The 25,004-nt window shown below is 38.6% G+C and overlaps 1 protein-coding gene across 10 annotated transcripts in view; it reads right to left on the minus strand.

The window, feature by feature from the left end:
- Window positions 1-25,004, minus strand: part of LDB2 (LIM domain binding 2) — a 220,401-nt gene that overhangs the window by 26,981 nt on the left and 168,416 nt on the right. For all 10 annotated transcript variants that reach the window (XM_027891234.1, XM_027891232.1, XM_027891230.1 and 7 more), the window contains 2 exons: window positions 21,182-21,304; window positions 19,494-19,577 (listed from right to left, as the gene is read on the minus strand). In XM_027891234.1, coding sequence (XP_027747035.1) covers window positions 19,494-19,577; window positions 21,182-21,304 — 207 coding nt within the window. The remainder of the gene's footprint in view (window positions 1-19,493; window positions 19,578-21,181; window positions 21,305-25,004) is intronic.

Genomic DNA, 25,004 nt, shown 5'->3' on the forward strand with positions numbered 1-25,004 from the left:
ACCCTCCCTTGCCCAGGCTGCTTCAAGAATGGCACCAAGACAGGTCTGGGAGAGAGCAAGGTGGCATGGGATAAATTGAGAAAATGTGCCAACAGCTCACCTGGGTGGATATTCATATGCCAGCTCTCAACAGCGTCACAGGTCTGTCTGGTTTACCAGCAGAAATGTAGCTGGAGAAAGTTATGCCAAGAACATCATCTACCCAATGACAGCTGCAGGTCTGGTGACTGGAATGTCCAGTTTATTTTCCACAGCGAAGAGAAACTGGACTAATTGGACGGAGCTACATTTCTGTGTCAGGAAGTTACAAAATCTGTGATCTCTTGTAAAAAGCACTGTCCATACATCACTGATGCATGCAGTCAGTGTGCAGTGGTCCCAGTGCTGCTGGTGACAGTGCAGCTGTTATTTCCAGAGTGGTCACAATGTCTTTGGAAGCTCACAAGACACAGTGTCTGTCACTGGAAACTCTGACCACAAAAAACAATTATGATTTGGCTTTTTATACTTTATTTATATATAAAAAAATACAATTTACACCTTATTACGTGAGCAAGGCAATGTGAATTTCACTTCTGGCACATGGTTTGGGTAATTTTGCCTATGCTAACACATCTATTTTCTTCAGGCAGTGCAATGCTTTTAGAGAGCAAGGACAGATTTTGAACTTTTTTTTTGCTAGTGTGATCACAGTAATGTATCCTCTATGTTCAAAGCAGCTTTTTAATGTGTTCCAGGCAGGACTGAAAATATCACACAAGTCACAGAACAATCGTCAAATTCTCATTATCACCCTTAGTGTCAGGAGAAGTCAGTTTTATGGAGAAGGAGTTACCGAGATCTTAAGATTTCTGCGGTGTTTTCTTTTTTTTTTTCTTTTTCCATGAGAAAATAGCCTCTTGGTAGAGCATGCAGCATCCAGAAAGACCTTCCAATGGTTCCCTGAACTACTCTATGTCCCATCTATATAATAAGGAAACTAATAACTCCATAATTTGAAATGGGTACTGTGAGGATACTTTCTGCTCTTGCCAAATACCAGTTATGTCTCAGTGAAATGGAAGTCACTAGGCTCAGTTTGGCAGTAATTCAGTAAAATATAACAGCCTATGATATACACAAAGTCTGACTGGATTCTCTGCTGATGCTTTATGTCCTTTAACACCATCTATCTGCGAATCAGTGATGCTTTATGAGTATTTTTGAGGTGTTCTGACACTATAAGAACTGAAATTTAAACTAAACAATGATTACTTTTTACTGCACTTTAAAGGAACCTTTCTAATTTTTACAAAACCATTCCAGAATACTGTCCTATTCAAAACCAAAACAAAGGACACAGAAAATTCCTTTCCTTTTTTTTTTTTTTTTTTTCTTTTTTTTTGCAACTAAATCAGAATTTTTCAAGTCTTTAAAGATGGGACAGTATTTTCAGCTCTTATGTGTCATCTTACACAGGAAGCCATTCATCATCAAGTTAAACTTCTGTGCAAATGTCTTTTGAATTCCAGAGCCATTATCTTTTGTGGTACAGACTGTGAAGTGCAATTATTATCAATTAAATAAGTAACAATTCATTTACATTTCTTACAGCAATTTATATTACAAGGGAAAAACTGTAACTTCCAATATTTAAGCAGTCTTGATGAAGAGAAATAAACACATATTTTCAGGGGTTGAAATGGGTTGGTATATGCTAATACACCATATGACACTTCAGAGAGATGCACCAGCACTTCCCAGACTACCATAATAATGGGATTTTTTCCCCTGCTTTATTTTTCCTATGTTTGGCAATGCACAAATCCAGTATCATCTTTTGACTAATACACATATTTTACAATAGTATCTGAACAATAAAATTTCTCAGCTTTTGATCATATTTTCCAGGGAAGCATTCTCAGTAATATTATCGATCCAAAGATCAGCTGAAGGATTCCAAATGTCTCTCACCCACTCTGGACAACACAACAGATTTTTAGTAAGCAGCTATAATGTCTAAACCGTCTAAACCACAGTCAGTCTGTGGCTGTATCCTGGTGACTTTGTCGAAACCCAAACTTTGCATGCACTCACAGCATTCAAGCACATTTTAAAAACCTGTGCTTCTCGTTTTCTGTGTAATAATTTCCATGCTTGTGTTTCCTACAGTTAAATAGCAATTCCTATCTGGACCAGACTCCAGAGTAGATGATATTAAGCTCCACAACCTCCCCCACTCCTAAAAATGGTAAATGAAAAAATCAAATCTCTGAGGTCTATGAAATGACATCATTCTTCCTTCCCTCTCCTGGCTGCAGACTTGTAAGCACCCAGATTTTTGTTTTCATAGCTTTCTGAAACAATTTTGTTTTTCCAAATGTATTTCAACACACAGTCCCATGTGTCTACTATCCTTTCCCCTTCTGATATTTGGTTCAGCAGATGGTGCAAATGAACTGGCATATACAGTATTTGCTTAATCCTATGCTCCTTTGAATTGCTGTTTTGAGACTAATGCAGCTACTTTATTGTTGTGAATTGTCTGCATTATGTCCTTGCCTATATTTGATTTATCTTGGTTTTTGTGAGTGGGTTCATTCTGGGAGATGTTGCTAAAGAATCATACAGTTTGAGGAGCCCTTTAGTTAGCTCCAGTGAAAGGTGGAAACCCTTGCTAAAAAATTTCCTGAAGTCTAAGAGATGACACAAGGTATAAAGCACAGCCAGAGCCAGAGATTTCCAATCATTAAAAACATTCTGATATTGAATGGGAAAAGTATGAGATCATTATGGCATGAGTCAATTGATCAAGACATGAGGATTAATTAGTCTGCAGACACCACTGACCAGCAAAGCTTTAGCAGGAATATGCTCTTTCAGACCCCTAGTTTTTAAGCTTTTAATTAGTTTTTCAGACTGCAAAAGAGCCCTAATCTGGGTGTTCTGGGAAGCAATATGGTATTTGCACCATGAAGTGAACATTTAGGGTGTGGAAAACATGAAACATTATGGTGATATTTTTACATTCATAAGTATGCCCCAGTTTCCCCAGCCCCTCAGCAATCTGTGGCTAAGTGGAGAAATGAGTTAAACTTTTCTTCTAGGAAGACTGCAAGTATTTGCATCCAACCTGTGATTGAATGGTCCATCAAATATTGAATAAACTGCTACTCGGAAAAAATTCTCATTCAGAGATGTTAGTGTTAATTGGCTATTTCCTTCTCTTTCTTCCCCTCTCCCAGAAAGCAAGGCTAGAAGCAGTCTTGTGGGTTTAGGAAGGGACAGGATCCAAAGGACACTATGCATAGGGTTCTGTTTCTTAGGTGGCAGTGGCAGCTTAAGCAGCACCATGCTGTCCCCACTGCTGGGGAAATAGCTCTGTCCAAGAGATAACCAAGAAAATAGGCAGCATGTGGGCAGAAATGTGTGGCTGAAACTGGTGATATGGGACAAATGGTGCTTAAGAAACTGGTACAGACGAATAATCCATGTGTGGGTTTCTGAAAGCAATTGGAGAAGGTTTTCTGCTTGGTGATAGACAAAGGCATTTTTAGGATTGTGTTCTGAGCCAGATCCTTGCTGGCTTGTTTAAGGAAAGCTATCTTACTTTAGCTCTAATTACTGCTGATTATCTCAGCTGCCCAGAAAGGGTTATTCTGGAGCAGAGACTGATGGTATTGCAGAGGCTTGTGGTTCTCAGGTCCTGAGAGGAGATCCTTGGGATCAAATCTCTTTGGCCAGAAGCCCGGAGAGATGACAACAGAGAAAACTGCATTTAGTTCTATATATCATTTATTTTTCTTTTTATTTGTGTATGACTCTTCTAGTTTTCCCAGCAGCCAAGTATGATGAAGAAAAGAAAGGGGTATTTAGGACAGTCATTTTCCTGATGTAAATTCAAAGAATGGTCATATAACTTGCAGGTTGAGCCAAAGCAGTTTTTCTTCTTATTGATAGAAGCTAACCTCAATCCTGGAAGAGTAGCACCTTCATCTAGGGTTTGGTATTGCAGTACCATGTAAAGTACTGGGGACATGCAAAAAGACTATGGTTGTTCAGCCCTTTAAGATTCAAGAGACTGTATCAGAGCCTACAACCTATACTACAACTTGCATTCTGTACTCAGAATGTAACAGCTGGCTTCATTCCAGGATGGAAAGGGGCAGCACTGGGCACAGATAAGGCTAAATCTTTACTTTTCGTGGCTTTACTTTCCATGTTGATCATTTGTAACCTCAGGTCTCCCCAATATTTGTTATGTGCCAAGAAGGCAAATTAAAACAGGCTGGCTGTGGGCAGAGTATGGGCATAGCTGAGGATGCACAAGCTTTTCTCCCAGTCCCTGGGTTTATTGCGTGCACAACACCGCATCCTCTCTGAAGAAGATCAATCCCTACGCCAATACCACTGACCAGTGGAGTAACAGGTTTGCATAGCCTGTTACATCTGACAGAGGAAAGCCCATCTTCTGGGCATGACCATGTCCAAAGATCATTTTGGGGGGAATTCCTGCAACACTCCCTTAGGCAGAAAGGTCAGCTAGTGCCTGGCTGCCAGGTGGGCAGCACCCAGCTGACTGCCAGGTCTATTGAACACGGGGGCAGCAGGCATAGCCACACTGTGCTGCTTCACCCCACCAGCACAGCAGCTCCCTTAGCCAGGAAGACCCCTGTGTGCTTGTTACGAGATGTGTAAGAGGTCTAAATCAGACATTCAGAGAAGAACCCAAATCATGAATGCTCCCTACCATTTTATGTGGGAAGATCAAGCAACCCTCTCTGCTGCTCACAGAAGAAAAAATATATCAAAACTCTGCATGGCCTCTAGACAAGACTTTGAGCCATGTAACAGTCTAGCAGTAAAAAGAAGCACTATCTTTTTCCCTATTATTGACTACAAAATAGCCCAGGGTTCCCAATAAGCAAAATGAAGGTGCAAAATATCAACCCCATGTGCAGGCTTGAACCAAAAGTTAAAATTATATCAAATCAACAATTACTCATTCCCATGGTGTTCCACCTGCCCTCATTAGGTTATAAAGAACAAACGTCAGAGATAACATACAGGAAATAGGTGTTCTTCTGATAAGGAAAATAGCTTTGTAGCAGTTCCTTTGGGGGGGAAATAAATAGTCTTCCTTCCCTCCTTTTAAAAACAGACCAGCTGATCTATTACTAGTTTTGTGCAAAGTTTTGCACAACAATGTCCTCAAACTGTTGTTATACTTCATTTGTGTCTTGGTAAAATAACGTCCTAAGGTCCCAAGATTATTATCTCCGCGATTTTCAGATAAGACTTTCAGTTTATGTATAAAAATATCTTTTTCCTAATTGCTAGTACTGCAAACTCTTGCTTGGAGTTTGAAAGTCAAGCTGTGTTCCTTCTGTTTCATATATCAACACTGCACTTGGCACTTAACAATTGTGTTGTAAAATGAGACTCAGAAAGGAAGAACCCCTCTAATCTGTGCAAGCTGCCTGACTTTGCAGCACCAACAGAAGACATCAAAGGGTAAATTCTTACTTTACTCAGACAGACATGTAAGGGCTAGAGATAATCAAGAAGAGCTGTTCCCCCCCCCCCCCCCCCCCCCTTTTTAGCCCCATTTTGTGTACCCAGATACACACTTCCAAGTGTTACAGGTCCTTCATGACATTCAGAAGTTGTCCTCACATAATGGAATATGTTCTGTTATGTACCAGTTGGGCACTTTGATACTTGGCTCTACACGCCTGCTTCCAGTCTAGGCTGGCCTCTTCCACAGAGGCAAGTTTCTTTCACTTCTAGAAGTGTGTATGGGAGGGGAGTAAAAAGAAACTGCCATTTCTCCTGCTAGCTGACAGGGAAAAGTGTTATTACCTACTGTGATCCCAGTATGCAGAACAGTAGTTTTTGAACAGCATTTTCCTGTGACAGAAAGGAGAGAGACACACAAGCATGTGTTTCTGTTAATATGGGGGGGAAAGCTGAATGAAATGGTATCAGGGAAAAAATTAGGAGATCTGGTCTTTAAGCTCATTGACAAGTCTGTGACTACAGTTTTACCACTAAAGGGAACATCAGAAACAAACAAACAAACAAAAAGATCCCAACATTTAGCATTCAACTCCAAGAGTCTGAGCCATAAAAGTCCTGTTTTTCATCCACCTTGGTTGAGGTGAGCCTGGCACATACTCAGAGAATTCAGAATTCATATACTTAAGCCTCCTAAAGCCATAGAAACCCAAGTAAATGAAATGTGCCAGTACAGTTCTGCGGCAGTGAGGCCAGCTGGCAAGGAATGTCCCACCTTCATAAAGTTGAGCCTTCTCGTGCACCAAGACAGAAGACCACATACAAACTCCCTCCCAGCAATGGACTCTATATCATGCCAGCTCTTGAACTGTGCCCAGGAATTCTTTGAGAATCAGCAATGCAGGCAGGAACAGCTCCAAAAGAGTACAGACATTCCATTCAGATACCCAAGAACATCACTGGATGCTGTTTACAAGGATGAGCCTAACCCAGGAGTTTGAACATACAAATGAGCTCTAAAGTCTGACAGACCTGGATGGCTTAAGTACACAGAAGTACAAGTTGAGTACATAGAAGAGCAACCACTAACACCTTCACTCCAACTTGCTGTTCAGTGATTCTTTAATTAAAAAAAAAAAAGAATCCTGAGCAGAGGGAGAAGAAAAGCCCTCATACTTAGCCATGAATGCTCCCTGTCAGCCAAGACAACCTGGCTCCTTTTCTGACCCAGGGAGCCATGCCCCCCTGGTTACATTATGGCCCAGCCTCAATAGGTTGCTTATGGCACCCACTATTATTTTAGCATGTCCATGGTGTATCAGCACCCAGGGCTTTGAGCTCCCTCAGGCGAAGGAGGATATTGACCCATACGTCATGACTTTGGGGCAAGGGTTCTGGAATACCAGATAAAGCTGGGCATCACCTACCACCTCCCATGTTGTGCTGTAAAAATAAAGAACAGAGTGGCTGGCTGAAACCAGGATGGCACAGATGCCTGCGGTGTCCTAAGCAATGAAATCTAAAAAGATAAGACTCTAGCTGAAGGCTGCAGTGAAGTCACAAAGTCTGACTGTGGCTTTATGTCCTTCTAGGCATCCTTAAGCTCCTCAGCTGTGCAGTGAATATAAAGGTTTTTATAACAATATTGCTTGAATAAAAAAAAAAAAAGGCAAAACGATGAGCTACTGTGTTGATGGGAGTGCAGGTAGATCTAGACTTCCAGAGTCAACAGAAAATGGGAAGGCATAACAAAATTCATTATAGGAAATGGCTTTACTATGCTAGAACTTGCAGGCACATTTTCAATGATGACATGGACATATACTATAGCAAATGTATGTGGATGAACTTTTTTCCCCTCTCCATAATTATTTCTATTTTATAATAGCCGCAAGGGGCTGCAGGCAATGTACTTTCTTGTACTTTTTGGATGGCTGAAGTCATCTGGTTTTCCTGATGCTATGCAATTTATTCAAGGTGTTTAACACTGATAACCAACCACAGAAGATGCACTCCCTAGACTTTCCCATTGCCACAGTAACATGCTGCCTAAAATGGCCAACAAATATAGGGGTGTTTTTTTTTCAACTAAACTGAGGAAAACACAAAATTTTATATTCATATAAAATATCTATATGATAAGCAAAAAGCAAAAAATCATCATAGATTAATCCCTTCTGGGTTTTGTTAAATTTTTTAGAGCTCTCCCAGGCAGAAGGTTGACTTGTTCATCACCAAAGGTGTTTTCTGCACTATGTCAATTCCTATGATACTCTATAGATTCATACAGCTGTATTTATTAAAACACAGAGAGTTGAGTGTTAGTAAATGGGTGTTTCTAACAGCTCCTCCAGATTGGAATAAAGTAGCCTATGAGAAGAACTGCCCATATTGCCTTATTCCTAAGGCACAGGCCATCTTTAAGCTAGACTATGATGACAAATGGTTGTTTTCTCCTTTATATACACCATCTTCCATGATTACAGGTGTAGATGAATAGCTCCTTGGACTGCATCTGTAACTACTCTCAGACACTGTCTCAAGAATTTGATTCCAGCCTTACCAGTAGAAAGCTGAGCAAAAATGAACTTTAATTTGTATTAATTGTTTGGGAAAGTATATATTCATGTACCCCAAAGAAACAAGTGTGAGCAAAATGTAAGCAGATCACCTTTTAAATGCTTTGTCAAAAACAAGCCTGAAGAATATTTAATGCATTTACTTCTCCTCTTTTTCCCCTGTTTTGACCTGATTTTTTATAACTTGGTATAGAATTCTACTGAAATCAACAACCCTCTTGCAGCTGATATCCTTTGAAGTTCTTTCTAATCTAATTTTTGTTCAGAAAGAAACTAGGAAAAAAAGAAAAAACTTTGAACAATGAAATCAAACACTGGAAGTTAAAAATGTAAGCTTCCTTTAGGTTCATATGAGAATATGAATTAGGGGTAAAAGCTGGCATGATGCATCCATCTTGAGAAGTACTAAGCAGCCACAACTTCCACTTACACAAAGATATTATCAAGGACCAGTAACAGCCTTCATAGCAGGTATCAAAAAACACTGCTTTCTTTAATTTCACTTCAAGGAAATGGAGAGAAAAAAGCCTAAAATATCACTATAAATCAATCAGCATTGAAAAAGTATTTTGTTTTATATTTAGATCCTTTTGATGATTTCTCTGGTTTTCTTTCCTTTTTAAGGAAGTGGTCTTTAACAGAATTTGAAATGTGGGAGGACAGTGTAAGTAGAGAAGTGAGAGCATCTTCATAGATAGCATCATTCCCAAGTCCCCTTGGGGGCTCAAGTGCTTTGGGTTATGTGGGTAGATTTTCTTTCTGCTGCTTTTCCTCTTGCTTCATGTATTTCTAATTTCTAATCCCTGCTGCAGTAGTCAGTGAAAAAGAAGAAGACAGCCCTTGAAGACTTTGTAGTCTTTTATGGTTTTCTTGGTCCATAAGGGAGGCAGCCTTTTCCCTCTAAACTGGGTTTGTACTCAGAAGAGTCTTGAGAACCGCTTGGCTGCCCCCTGTGATCTCAGCAGAACTGGCCCAATTAGCAGAGGCTTGGGAGCAAGCCTTGGAGGTCAGACTATGACAGTGTCCACATGTTCTTTGCTGATGTGATTAGTCTGACAGTGTTCATGCCTCGTATTTCTAAAGGTAATGAAATATACAAATACCACAGGAGAAACTTTGCACCCACTTATGTCACTCCAGAGGAAGGTCACTACTTTCTGAGATGTTGTTCCAGTTTGTATACTTCTGTGATTCAAAGCAAAAATTTTCCTTACCATTTATTATAGCAACAGGAAGCTTACTTCAGGTAGCAAAGTGGTCCACAGTAGGAATCTAAATATTAAAATACGACCACAAGAATCAATCTATCCATATATTAAACTAGAAAAAAATTGAGGAAGCTGAGAAATAAAGAGACCAGATGGTCTTCAAAATACAATTAGACACGAAGAAGGTGCAGAAAAGAAACTAAAGTATCAAGAATATGATTTTGGTGATAACATTGAAAGACTCTAAGAATATACATTTTGTTCTGAATGGTTTGTCATTCTCCTTACAATGTTAACTATAGTAATGAGCAAGCTGTATTTCATGTTATGTTTCTTACTGCAATTATTTTAATAAAATTAATTCATTTTTAAAATTACATTGTTCAAGGGCACTTAGCAATAGAATATATGACATGGTCTCCTTTGTAAGGCTGAACATCTCATCTCACACACTGTGAAAGAAAATCAGTAAGGCATCCAAGGATATACTAGAATACCAACATGATGTTGGGAGAGTTATAAAATAGAGACTTGCTATTAAATAGACTATATTATTCCAAATTACACCATAGCTCTACTACAGCTTGTCAAAAGATAAGTGAAAAGGTCTCACGTAGTGTTTAGAAGACTCAAATTTACTTCCTTCCTTTGCATATCACTCTCAAAAGATTATTCCATTTTATATTTCATTACTTTGAATGAAATTGGAAATTCCCTAGAAAGAAACCTCTGCCTTCTTATAGACTTGGGATCTATGTTACCTTTTGGTATAAAGTAGTAATACTCCTGATGAAGCTGGAGCAGCAAAGCACCAGAGTGAGACAAGGTCTGCTCCAGAGAGTACTGTGATCTCTGCCTCATCACCAACACCATTCTGTTTAAAGAGTGCTTGTGTTTTCCTTGAAGATTTGATCCAGCATGACTGGGTCCAATCTTTGCTTTATAAACAAGATGCTATAAAATCTCAGCTGGGGAATACAGCTGTGGGGTTTTTTTTCATGTGACTCATACTTATTTTATGTAAAATCATCTTATCTTGGGTAGAAATGGTGCACAGTCCTTTAATTAAATCAGCTCTAAGTTTTGCCTGAATGATTAATAAAATGAGAAAATTCTCTGTCTTGCTATGAAAGCTCTATTCTTTTGTATTCCTTCATTCTTTTCTATTCTTAAACCCTTTCTTCAAATCAGATTCCCAAGCTGATATTTGTTTATTTGGGCTCACCTAAGAAATATAGTCCGTGGTTAATCAAGTTAATTTTCTTTTGTTACAAAATTCCAAAACAAAATAATAACAAAAAAAGCAATAAAAGTAACCACTTGTTGTTGTTGTTCATGAAGCATAGCATTTTCATGGCTAAAACTGCCTAAAGGAATAGAGAAATTAATTTCAATAAATTGGATTTTATGTGTATAAAAGACCTCTGAATAAATGAAAAACTCTGAGATGACATTTGGATCAAAGGAGATATATCTATTGACTCTAATGGATGTTGAACTGGATCTTTGTTTAACAAACTGCCTTATTATGAGCAATGGGGAGGCACCAACACCAAGTAGAAGACATAAGAGGGCACAGGAAGCAATTCAGAGTAGGAGGAATATTTAACACAGCACAGTTTTTCTAGCTGTGCAGAACACACCACTGGAAATGACACGGTTTAGATGAACCCTGTGTTATATTTCTGATAATGTCTTTTCCCTACACTCTGCTCACAAGCCTTATCTGTGCACCAGTACAGGTCTGGTCCAGCACCTTTGCTCATTGACACTGCCTAGAGATTCTCCCCATTGCATCCTGTGGGTCTGTCTGAGGCAGGGTGAACACAAAATCATGGGCGTCCGTTTATCAGTCTGATACACCTGCTGATGCTCCCTTTAGTATCAACAGAAGGTATGCTTAGAAATCAAAAGGAATGCACAGATTTGCACATTGATGACAGACAACTGATGGACACCAATATTGTGAACCAATATTCAGTGAACAAGTTCACTGAAGTTTTCCAACAGGTTCTCTATTTCCAATAGAGAATACTGGCAATTAATTGCAAAGTTACTAAACAGTATGGTTCATAGAATACCTACAAAATTGATATTCCATTTATAAACATACATATATATATATTATATAATTTTTTTTTTCACTCAGAAGCAGTGCAAAAGGTCAACCGTTTCTTGTTCTGCTTATTTTGTTTTCAATTCAAGTTTTGTAAGTTATGGCAATCTGTTCTGAGCAAGAGTCTACTCCAAATTCTACCGATGGAAGTCAGTAGTCAGTCTAATGAAGTAAACACATTTATAGCAGCGTCAAACCATAATAGGTCAGACACAATCAGAACAATGTTCCAGATCCAGAAGTAAGAAAGGGAAACTTACAGCTTTACAGCATCCTACTAATCTGTAGGATTCCCCAGCACTTTCTTGTCTTCTCGTATCAGTGCTGGCAAATTTGGAGATGAGGTCTGACTTCAAGACGGGCACCAGCTGATACAAATTCATACTGCTGCTCTCTTGTCTGCCCAGCACAAGTAGCACTTGGGGAGCTAATAAGAATGGTCATAATTTAGGTGGAAAGGATTAGATTTTTTTTTTCATCAGATAAGTCTCCTGACCTGGCTTCAGCAGTGCTTGCACCAGTACAAGGGAGGTGACTGCAAGACAAATTTAGATTTGTGTGTGCCAATCTCTAAAACCCCCACAAACCCAGTCTAATTGTCTTTAATCTATTTTACTGTTTAGATCCAGGCTTTGGTATTTAGGGTTTTTGTGAATATAAAATGGCAAGATTACAAATTAAAAAGTGGAAGTATATGGACAGACTAAAGTGACAAAGTGGGGAGATATCCTCCATGAAGACAAGAAAGATAAGAGCTTTTCAGGAACATCTTAGAAACAGGATCAATCTCAAGAGCCCAAAGAAATCCTCCAATGTAGGTAGTTATGGAAAATCAAATTCTATTTTGAGATGCATCAAACAAGGTCTCTCCAGTAGAGAGAGGTAAGCAATAATGTTGTTTTACCTACAGAAAGAGTGGCAGAGGAAGGGGAAGGGATAAGCAGGCTAACCATTAAACTACATATAGAAAATTATTTAAAAAAGGTTATATGAGCTAGTTGCTTGTGATATCACAATAGACCATGAAATTATCTTTATGAAGATTAAAAACATGAGTGGATGGGCTATAGGATTACCTTTCCAGATGAAGAGCAAATCTTAGGGAAAGCCATAAGCTTTTCACTATAAATATTTCAGATTCTAAAAAAACTCCTTCCAAGAACAAAGATTTGAATGACCAGCTTTGCATTAATGCCTATTTCTTGACCTCTCCTGAGCACCCACTCCTCCCTGCATAACAATTTGCACCAAATACCCATGGATATTCAATATTAAACAACTAATTAAAATTTTTGCTGTTTTCATTGCTTTGAACAAGAAGCTGGTTTTGGCATTTTCAGGTCTTCATACGAATTGTACCTCTGCAGGTCTCATTCCTAAACTTAATTAATAGTTATTATTATTTATGACGGCACCGCATACTAGCCCAAGCTTTAATTTGGTCTTCTCAAAAGAGAGCCTGTGGCTGTATTCTTGGACTTTTTACTTCATCTTTTTTCTTTTCTTAAATAACATTATTATTTCAAATCTTGTAGCTTGTTTTTATATGACTAGTGCTCTGTCTTTGTCTCTCTTTTTCTCCCTTTTACCCTTCTGACATTTTTAATTTTAACTGCTCCAACATAACTTCATTTTGATTTCTTACTCATGGATGCTTCAAGGACTCACATTGCTGATTATCATCCTTCTATTCTCGTTAGCCCAGACCTTAATTTTATTTCAAAGGTCATATGGGTTTGTATGTCCAGTGGGCATGGTAGCTGGCTTGTGTTCACAGACACACACATTTTCGACTTAACTAATATTCATGAGCCTTGAAGTGCTCTTTATATGAAGACTGGTCATTACCATCTCCAGAATACTGGCAAAATATGCCATTTTTGCTAAAATCCCAATTTGATCTCTTGTATCTTTTGTTTCTTGTGCTCTGTTCCCATTCCCCACTTTTCACTGACTTATGAAATTCCTGATATCCACAGACACTAAAATCTGTTTCTGGGTCAGGAGAAGCAGAAGTGGACACTGTTGCACCAGCTCACTATACTCTCCAAAGTATGGTTTAAAATGCTGTCTAATTTTTTTTTAATGCTCTTGGGTTTCTTCCATCTTTTTTTTGCATCTCATGTGCCATAATTTTCCTATTTGTTTTAGCAAAATGCTAGAAATCCATGGATGAAAAGGACACTGCTATTATTTCTAACAATATGAATGTGATCTTCCCAACCCCTGTCCTATCAGAGATTGCTTCAGATTCTATCTTCCCTTCAGAACATTTCTAAGTTGGTGCTTCATTCTCTACCTGTCCTATCTTCTGCAACTCTCCGATTCCTGTTCCCTTGTCTCATTCATGCCATCTTGATGATTTCTTTTTTAAAAAACACGACTGTATCATTTTATGTGATCTTTCACGTTTATTATGCAATAACTCTTGATATAACTGTTCTGTGATGTTCTGTCTTTACTAAAAAAAGTGAAAAGCTAACATTTGACTGTATGAGCTGTTGCAAAGAATACACTTCTTCTCATTTATTATTATGAAAGTAACATATAACACTGTCCCTAAAGCATTAGATGCATAAGAGAGGAACAGAAACCACTGTGATCATTACTAAAATAAATGCTCAGAAATTACATTACCAGAAAACCTTGGCAGAATTAGCTAATTATAGTTGGCAGAAAGAGATTATGGATAGCCAGATATAGTCATCTGAATCCTTCTGTGTGAATGCTCTGGTTTTGACTGCATTTTCCTGGGGAGAACTGCCCCAAGTTGGATTGGTTTAGATTGAAAAATTCTATCATTTACTAGGAACTAAGTCTACAAAATGTTGTGTCTGCTTTCAGCATCTACAGTTCAGAGCATTCTTTAAAATTTTGACAGCTTTCACATGAAAATCTCCGGAATGATTAAATGATCCAAACTCTCTCCTTTGAGTGCTTGTGAACCCTTAATAGAACTTATTCAAATCCATTAGGATATAGCATCTTGCTACATGAACACATACTCTGTTTCCCCAGCACCCCCCAGTCAGTGCACAGCACAAAGTAAATGAAGTTGCCCTGTGTGGGCTTCATTCAGAGCTGCTGAAGACATGGAAACATGGCAGAAGCATGAAGCAGGGGACTGCAGAACAAGAAAGAGTAAGCTCAGAGTAACACAATGGTGCTTTAACAAACTGCCCCTGCTCCCAAGCCTTACAGGGGTACTCAGTCATGGAAAAAGCATTTTCACCCGTGTGTTCCCAGAAACAACATCTGCTCCTTTTTCAACTATATAGCTATAGCTAGCCTGAGACAACAGACTGCAATAGTTCTGTTATTAGTATTTGGGACAAGGTGAAATCCTAGTTGCTCTGCAAAATCAGACCCTTGTTTTCTAAGAATGGCCACGTCCCCTTAGCTGACCCCTCAGACTGCCCCAGGGCCTCAATGCCACATGTGTACACTGGGAATGACAGTGCCTCTTCAGCTGGTGGAAGCCATGCAGCCATAAACATTTGCAGCTGAGATGAAATCATGAGTCATTTAGGTTGGGAAAGATCATTGGTTCCAACCACTAACCTAGAACTGCCAAGGATACCACTGAACCATGTCCCTAAGTGACACCTCTAGAGGTCTTTTAAATACTTCTGGGGATGGTGACTCCACCACTTCCAGAATGGCAGAAAATGAGTAGAACTGGAGCACTTGCTACTGAGTGAGGGATGGTCATCCTGTGCACTGCATGTGGTTCAGCCTCTGTGGGAAACACAATGCCTAGAAGATGATGGCATACTGCAACTTGCAAAAGGAAATTAATTCATATTGCGTGAGTGACTATAAATGTAGCATTTCTGATCCCCCAAGTACATGAGTCTGCATCATTAACATGCTTCTATGTAAACTCTCTCCTTCTGCACTGAAAATACACTGTAAAATACTGACCAGATAGCTGCCACAAACTGTTACATATTAGGAGCAAAATAGCTCCAAAATGATTTGATCTCAAATCTTTCCTGTACATGAAACCATATTTAGAAAATCGAATTGCCCTGCACATTATTGGAAACTGTTGCATGTGTGTTTATTTTTTATGTGCAAAAGAAAGTTCTGTGTACACAATGGGTATACATAAAAATGGCTTTTGATTACAATGTAAGTAATGCCTTTAGAAAATTGTGTCCCATTTAATAATTCACATTAATGTTCCTAGCAGAAGAAATCCAAAAGTGTCTAGTGAGGAACTAAATTAGTTAAAGTGAGGACTCAGAAAATATTGTCCTCTGTTAGCAATAGCAACACCTTATTATTGGTTTATATAGAAAACAAACAAATTGGATAATTTGTAGCTCACACAAGCCTTGGTTAACAGAGTCATACAGGATGTAAGGGGAAATGGAAGTGTGCATTCCCCTGCCTAGATACCTCTCCTGATGCAGAGCAGGAGTGTTTTGCCACACTAACCCTAACTTTGCAAAGGGCAGATGCAGATTCAGCTCCATTAACATCAATAAACTGGCTACCAGAGCAGAGCACAGTGTGGGGAGGATGCAATAGATATATTTGGGGTAGAGCTCCAAGAAACGACTCCAGCCCAGCCAGTGCAAGAAAGCAGAGACAAATTTTGAAAACCAGCTGGGCCAGATACAACTGTATTTGAAATTTCATGCCAGGTTGTCCTGCATAATTGACAGTAGGGGCTGACTTTTTTATAATATCAGAAATTTTAGGAGAATAAATGAAAGAAATATCCAAGCTCCAAATTGTGAATATAGCTGCTAGTCTAAAGCTATTGTTTTTAGAGTACATTCAAATCTATTATGCATTGAAGATCTAAATAAAGTAGCTCAGCAACTAAAAAATTACAGAGAAAAATATAAGGTAACATGAGGGGACTGAATTATTCTAGCTTGATGGAAACTGTTCTTCTGAATATTAACTCCATCTTCCAACTTCATACAGGATTCCTGTTTGTTCCTGGATTCATACTGACTGAGACTAGGCTATAGGTCTTGGCCTTATTATCTGATAGTTCTTAATATCTACTACTTGATGACTTGATGAGAAATTACATTTTAAAAAGCTTGATATTAATTTTAAACCTACAAGGTTTTCCTCATTATTTCTCAGACAGCCTATTCGACTCCTAGTCAGCAGCTACAGCAAAGTACACTGACCCCATTGATGAGGTAATCAATTATGCTGGAACAAAACAAACTCGTAACTAGAAAGAAAGGAAGCCTATGGTTTTATACAGAGCCAGAGAAAACAGAGAAAAAGAGCATTTGGCAATTGACACAGGATAAAACATTTCATTTCCAGGTTCCAAGAAGATATATTTTAAATTTGTATTAAATATGATTTACAAAATCAATGTTCTTCTATGCTGGACAGCTTTACTTGGAGTGAATGAAGACAAACTGGGGCATACATCCAAAGCTGTGGCTCTACAGGCATGTGGCACTCAGGAATGGAGGTTTACATGCCAGCAACTGCAATTATCCCAACTAGCAATGATTTAGCATTCTGTGATGTCTAGAGCCCAAAAAAACCAGGCTCTGTCTTTATATCACAACCATCTGAAATCCAGGTTTAAATTCTGCCTTTAAAGAAACTGCAGCACAGCTTGCTGCTGTGTGCACATTAGAGAATAAAAATGATTAATTCCACCCATCAGTGAAGTCTTGGCTTATGAGTATCACAAGCCTTTGCTGTGTGCAGCAGAAAAAAAAAAAAAATTTTAATGCTTAGTTTCTGATCCTTATTCAAAACTATAGAACAGTGCTAATTACTAAACACTGGGAAGACTGAATAAAATATATAAAATGCTGACTTAAAAAAACACAAAACAGAACACTTTAAACCTAGGTACATGTACCACATTATTTTACTTCATGATTTTACAATCCTGAGCTCAGAAAAGATTTTTATGTTAAAATTAACAGAGGAAAGTAAATGGAAACACACCATGTAATACGAGCCACCATGATAAGCTGAACATCTGAAAAAAAGAACAGAATGATCAATTCCTCACCATGTGAAAAGGAGACATGTAAAGACTGGCTTGGGGAAAAAAAAAATTTCCTCTTGGAATCACCACAGCAGGAGTCAGAAGAAGCTTTGCACCCAGAGACCTAATGTTGTTTGTTAAGTTACCAAAACTAGCCCGGAAGAAGAAAGGTAAGACTTCATCTTTTCATCCCCTTCCACTTCACTGCTCATCTCCCTAGTGCTTATCTTGATCCCAGTTTTCTTTTTCTGAGTTTTTTTTCCCTTCCCTCCCCCTCTTCCTTTCTTGCTTTTTTTGATGCTGACAGAGGTAGCAGCATTGGTGCCTGAAGCCAGATGCCTCCTAACAGGAATCCTGCCTCTGTCATTTGCATCGTCACATCCAGCGATCACAGGATACACCACAAAACACCCAGAAGAGGTCGGTGAAAGAGATAGTGCTGAGAATCCAGCATGGCCCTCCGAGCTTCATGGAGGACAACTACAGAGTCCTGCAGCTGGTGTGTGTCAGCCCAAGTGCTCCACAGCACGTCCCTTCGTGCCAAGGGGATCAAAGACCTCAGAGGAGACTCAATGCCTTGTGCCACTGGACAATTTGTAAACAAAACACCGAAATACCTGAGCCAGCCACTTGCTGCCCAGTTTCCCACTAGGGTGTAAAGCCAAACTTGTGGAGACTGAAGAGGAATTCCCAGTGGGATTTTCTGTAGAACAAGCTCTAGGATGCCCCACCAGGTGACAAGGACAGTGTGGCTGTAGGCTTGTTGCCAAAGCACAGGGGCTGCTCTCTGTACCAAACCACAAACTAAACTAACCATGAGAATACAATATGCTTTACATAGACATGTCATTCTTACATTTACACATGGAAAAATTCTAATGCAATGTATTATTTATTCCTCTGAGGATTTATGCCATATTCTTCTTTCAGCTGTGCTACAGCAGACCTGCTCTGCTCAACTAAGGGTATAATTTTAACAGTAACTTTTGCACTAACACCACATAAGCAAAAATCAGCAATGGCTTATCCTACTGGGAGAGTAAGTACAACTACTTGTTGTAGGCTGTCTACAAACTGTAGAGACAAAGTGAGAGAGATCTCACCACACATCTCAGTTCTGCAGACCGTCTCCCCTGGAGTTCAAGACACACTAGGGATAGGACTCCATCCATCCATAGGGAAGGTATTACAGGGTTCACAGAATGGAATGAAGTACAGCTAAAATATAGACTCAGGTACAGCTCTACAGTAGACTGAAAATAACTGCATTTTCTAGTGTTATTGTTATCCTAAAAAGGCATCTTGATTAATGACTCACACAATTAAAAGAAATAAAACCAGATACTCTTAGCCAAGTTAGCTTGGTGTATCATCAAGCAATTTGCCTCATTTTATCTACTGATGGCATGTCTAGAAATAGGAAAAATCTGAATTTTAACCTTGAAATATGAACTCTACAAATCTGTATTTCAGTGTATGTATTGTAAGCCCACACCGGGGAATACTTTCAAAAATAAAAATAAACATCCAAACTTTGAATGCACTTTAAGGGTCAAAAAGCAATGGGAACAAATGCATTATTTAATCATAAAAACCACACTTGATTCAGTGCAAGGCTGAGGAGGAAGCTCAGGCTCCCAGAGGCATGTGAAGTGAAGACTGCTTTGAGGGACTGCTGCAAAGAGGGCTGGAGCTGAGCTTTCCCTCAGCCCTGCCTCTGCCTGGGAAAAGCTGGAGAATACAGGAAGCTTTTAATAAGAATTATCTGCCATTTTCTCAGGAACACTGAAGCAGAAAGAAAAAATGGTGGGAACGTTTTGCTTACAATAAAATAAAGCCATTATTCAAAACTGAGAAGAAAGACTTAAAAACCAGAGCTATTCAAATATGGCTTGGACTCCATGATAAAATTCTTAGCCTTTTTAATGGCAAATTGTTATCAGCTACATCTCTACTACAGTGTCTGTGTTTTTCCTTCACCCTCATTAAGGGTTAGGTCAATTTTGTACCTGACTGACAAAGACTCTGCTCTCATTACCTTGACTCAAAGCTAACAGTAACTTTTAAAAAATGCTCACAATAATCATCAGCAATGGTATGCTTACCCTGAGGTAGTTGAGGGTGAAGTTTGTCAGACCCATTCGAGTGATGTTTTTGGACAGCTGCTCCAGCACCTGAGGGTCTTGTGCCTAAACAACAAAGGAAAAAAGAATTTTCACTTTGCTTTTTGTCATTTTGGTTTTTTTCTATGTCCTTAGTGAAATCCAGGGAGGGTTCTCTGAAAAGCTGTGCCAATTCTATGGGAAAATTACACACTGATACCAAATTTATGTAATAGGCCAGAGCTCTGTATGCATAGGAAAATAAACACCTTATGAAACGGGAGCAGAATAAAGACTGTTTTCCAATATCTTCCTTTGGTCCCTGCCCATTCAAAAGATAAACCTAGGAGGTCTGGTCATGTAAGCGAGCATGGCCCCACCAAAGAGCTTCCTGAGGGACTGTAGCACACTTTGAGCCTTCCATTTGTTGGCTGGAGTCCCAGAAGACTAAATAGAAAAAGGGAGAGATAAAGAAGGTATCACTTTCTTTTTGTGGGTAAGAAATTGCAGCAGAAAGACCTCATCAAGGCACCTTCAGCAGAGCTCATCACGTAGGTGACATTAAGCACAGGCTGGAGAACCTTTCTGATCCAAGTTATTTCCCCAGAATTAAACAGGCAAAATGCAAGTATAGTCCTTCTCTGACCCTAGCCAGCAGCTTTACCAGTGAGACCAGCCTCCTCTTTAAAATGAGATCAATCTCATTATTAAAATTAATACCTGCTGGTTTCTGGCTAACCTGCTTCCACTCTGATTTGTAGAAGCCTCCTAAATACATAATGTCGCTCATGACCATCCTCGTTGTCCCTTAATGGGAAACTGTTGAAGAGTTCAGTCATCAGTCCTTTAAAATAGCAATCAACACCGGGACAGAAATGGTGGGGCAGGTTTTCAAAGATGTTTTCTTCAGACCTGTAGTAGGTCTTCGAAAAAAAGTCCAGGTTGCTTAAGCTATCTAAAATACCTCACCAAGAATATATCTTTATCTATGGATATCTAAGTAACTTGATGTCAAAATACAGGAACATCTTTGGGGCTGTGGTCTTACCCTCTATAAACACATACTCCTGCTATTGATTTTGTTTATGGGGGCACTACTAGGAGGAATGCTTCTATGGTGCAGAACTGAAAGCATCAATGAGAGTATGTTCTTTGTATGTTCTTATTATTTTTTAACTGCAACTTGCAGAACATTTAATATTTTAATTTCCATTGTGTATAATCTCATTTAATTACAAAAGAAAGTCATGAAATGTGGAACAAAAACAAGATCTGGATTAAAATTCCAAAGGTTTTTAAGTAAATATATGGTAATTACTTTTCTTCTGTCTATGCAAGGGTAACATGAGTTTGCTTCATTTAAAGCCTAAATATAATTTGTACCTACAATGATAAAAATTCACTGACTTTGCTGTAGTTCATATCAATAAGAACAGATTTTGGACCCAAATCATACAGACCACCGAGTGGGATTAAAAGGAAAATTACATGCTAAAACAGAATGAAAACACAGCAACAGTGGCAATATTATAGCACTGAGGAACAAGGGAGTGATGAAAGGACTTGTAAATGGCCGTAGTTCCAGGCAAACCAAAATACTTAGAGCTAATTGCCTTGGGTTTGAAATTTGCTGGAGTTTTTCATAAACCTCATCTCTTTGCATTAGGTCAAATAAATAAAGGATTACTTACATGCATGGCTAGAATGCTGCGTGGGACTAATTCTCTGTATTGTCTAATAGTAAAGTGCCATGTTTTTATTCTCATAAGATCATCAAAAGTAAACTCCAAGATAAGACGTCCTTCTGTGCATACCTAAAATACACAAAATGCATGAAATAAATTCCCAGGAATTTTGTTTCCAATGGTATTGTGTCATTGATTAAACAACATTCAAAAGTATCAGAGCAGTATTCTATTGTTCTTTTCTGCTAGATTAATTGTTTCTAGTTCTCTTGGGGAGAAAAAACAAATGTGGGAAAATTATTTCATTGGCCTTACTTCAGAGACAGTAACTTATAATGCTATGGATTTTATAGCATTTCAGAAACATAGAATATTGTATGCTAAATCTTATTTATTGCAACAATTCCCTTTCCCTCACAGTTTGCTACTGCTAATTGATGACTGAACCGCACAGTGGAGGTGGCTGTGGTGTAACTGTGTGCACTTGATGGCAAGTTGCTGAACCAGTCATTCCCAGTCATTCCTATATGTTGCCCTTTCCTTACAACAGCCTGGCATATAAACCTTTCTTTCATGGCCAGTTGGAGTACACAGCGCCCTTAATGCCTGTGGCCAAATCTGATTTTTTTCCTCTTTTTTCCTAGTCTTTACCAAGTGTTCTTGTCTTTTCCAAGCACTTTGTCCTGTTTTGGTTTTTTATTTCTTTTTTTGTTGTTGTTTATTTGGGTTTTTGGTTATTTTTTGTGGTTTTTTTGTTTGTTTGTTTGATTGATTTGTTTGTTATTTGGGATTTTTTTTTCATTTCTTATCTACTTTTATTAATCCTCCCTTCCAAGGAAGGCCAGGTGAGGTGCCTGCCACGCAGGTTAGGGGAGCAGAGGAGAGTTTTTAGCCAGGACAATGGAGCTACTTCCACAGAAAATGGTTCATGCAGCTTTGTGAGGGGTCTTGTCTAAGAAAGAACAGAAAATATAGGAGGAATAAATTCAGAAAGTGGGTACTACCTGAAAATGAATAAATTACTGGGGACTTTTAAACAACTGTCCACAGTTTTATGTGGAAAAAACACAGTGGTTGTGGTCTTCTTTAAGGTGCAAAATACAAGCCCAGGAGGGTATCTTGACTAGGAGTACTGTGGAGTATGGTAAATGCTGTCTGATTGGAAAATAAACTACTACTGCTGTTGATTTCTTTTTAAATTGGATATTTAGACTTACAACTCCTGTTTGACATAAACTTGCAAGTTAAGGGTACATAGATATTGTGGAAACAGGGTGTAATGGCTTTCAAAAGAAAAGGTTTCTGCAACTTTAATTTTAATACACCTAGCATTTGATTGAAAAATAGCCATCCCAAATTCAGTCGAGTCTGTTGAGCCTTTTTACAAGCCCCAGCTCAGCCTTAGCTAGCTCTCACTTGGGCATTGTGGGGCTTTTCTGGTTAACAGTTCACTTAACATCATCATAGCTTTTCTTCCTTGCTGTTTCTGTGAAAACACGTAGGTAATTTTAACAGGCATACTATACAGATAAATTCCTGTAGACCTATGGAGGGGAATCTTGCAACAGGTTCTTGTTTGCCCTTCTTAACACACCTCAGCGATGCCTTCAAATGTTATTGTGCCCTAATTTTTGATATTCCCATCACCTGCACTATAATGAGAAATTACACGGGGGTACACATGCACACATATAAGGATTCTCTGAAGAAAAAAATTTTGTATTAATGTAACTGTGTTGAGGCCAAAGATCCTGGTTACTGACTAGTTAACATGAAAATACTTCAGGTTTAAAATAATTTTTTATAATAATACCTGTGGCTTTTCAAATATTTCTTCTCTTAAGCTCAACTCCCCTCAGCTCTTAACAGCTTTTAGGCACTAGCATTAACAAATTTTAATAGAAAAACCAAAACACATTCCTCATATCACAGGGGTAAAAATTTATACATCTTATAAAGGAATTTAATTTCCTTATGTGGAACAGAATTTTACACATTGCTTTTAATCAATAGAATTGGCAGAGTTCTTATTTTAAAAGGGCTTTTTTTTTTTCCTTAAAGCTGCCTTTTACATAGAATCCAAAAAATCAAAAGAGTCTCCAATTAAGAAAACATTTTCTGTTGTGCTGAATTCATGTTACCGTACTGTGAGCTCTGACATTTTGTTTCTGTGGTAACCAAAATCAGCTGATTAGTTGGCATGGCAACAGAAAAGATGTAATCCCAGCAGACACACTCTAATCAATGCCCCCAGCACAGATGGTCTCCGGAGGATCAACAAGAAAGAGGCTGGCAGGCATTCAGTGTATCACGTGGTTGCTCTAGACTAGGCCAGGAAAAAACTAAAAAAGAACATTTCTCAAACTAACCAATAGCTTTTTAACCCCTTCACTGCACTTATTAATTTTAGGAATTTCAACTACTTGTTCCTTTGAAAACCCACTTTGGTCCTAAGCCCTATTGCTCACAGTCTCACTCTCTATCACTAAATATCTTTAGAAGCCTTAGCCCTTTATTAACTACCATTTCTCAAACGTGGGTTGTTGCTTGAAAAGAAGCCTAAAGCTTATACAAATCTGGGCAGTGCCTGAGATTATTAGTAAGGATTAAAATCACTGGGTTTCAAGGGCTTCACCTATAAAATCCAGCTGATGGCCCCACTGTTGGGAGCAGGAAGAGAATGGTTTGACCAGGGGGTGCTCACTGCTTTAGTGGTGAAGGCAAAGCTCACCTCTGCCAAACTATTGGGAAATATAAACATTGCTAATTGCAGAAAAACAGTTTGCCTACACATAAAGTTGGAATGTCAGTAAGCACAGTGAAAAACAGAGACTTAAGAGGACTCCTAAAACTTTCCTCTACCTGGAAAAATAAATTGAGCATCTCCCAGGTAAACAAACTTGGTGGTCTTGGCTTCAGTTTTTTTCCACATTTTATTTAAGCCATTGAACTGTTATAAATTATTTATAGTGTTTATTTATATATTGATAAAAAAAATTTTAAGTGTGTGTCACTTTACAAGGACCTCTTACTCTCTCAAGACAAGCTGAACTATTCTTATTCTTACTGCTAGGCATGTTCTGGCCATATTTGTTTGAAAAAAAATGGAAATGCCATTTTATATATTCATCCAATACTGCAGTAAGCAGTGAGTTGCTCTAACTAGCAAAATGTCAAAATGAATAAAATACATTGGATTCTCAACTCTGTGGATTCTTGATTCAATACATAATGAGAAGTGTTTCAATCACTTATATTTGAATATTTTTGTAAAACCGAGTTTGTATTTTTGCATTAAGAGCCTCCCTCATGGTAGTTTCACTGGGTCAAATTCAGATGATCTAAGGAGCTACACAGTCCATTGCAGTGCTGCTTACTATGGAAGGTCTGCTTTGTTTCACCAGCAATGCTGTGAGAGTAGGAGTTTACCTTTGGTAGGATCTGTACCCTCAGTATCTCTGGTAGAAGTTAAACATGCACAGCTGAGACAACATTCGGCTCCAACTTATTTCTGAAAGAGTAATATATTCTCTTTTCCCCTTTTCCATGAACTACTGTGTTTCATTTCAAATTTGCTTTTACTAACTGTTATATTTTAAACATAGAGGCATTAAAACCTCCTAAGTTTTCTCCTAAAATCCAAATCACATCCCCAGCTGAATTTTGCTACTGGGACACAAAAGTTAATACTGGAATCTGCAAGAGAAAGATCAGGGCTGAAGCAGAGAGACCCACTGCACACAGCAGGACAGTGCCATGGGAGGCAACTGTAGCCCTCTCACATGAGGTGGGCACCCAGCCCAGATCATGCTGCTAGTCTGTCTTTGAC

This window comes from Empidonax traillii, unplaced genomic scaffold (assembly GCF_003031625.1).
Source record: "Empidonax traillii isolate 1590-97213 ecotype Southwest subspecies unplaced genomic scaffold, ASM303162v1 scaffold312:size2399984, whole genome shotgun sequence".
In the NCBI taxonomy this organism is placed as follows: Eukaryota; Metazoa; Chordata; class Aves; order Passeriformes; family Tyrannidae; genus Empidonax; species Empidonax traillii.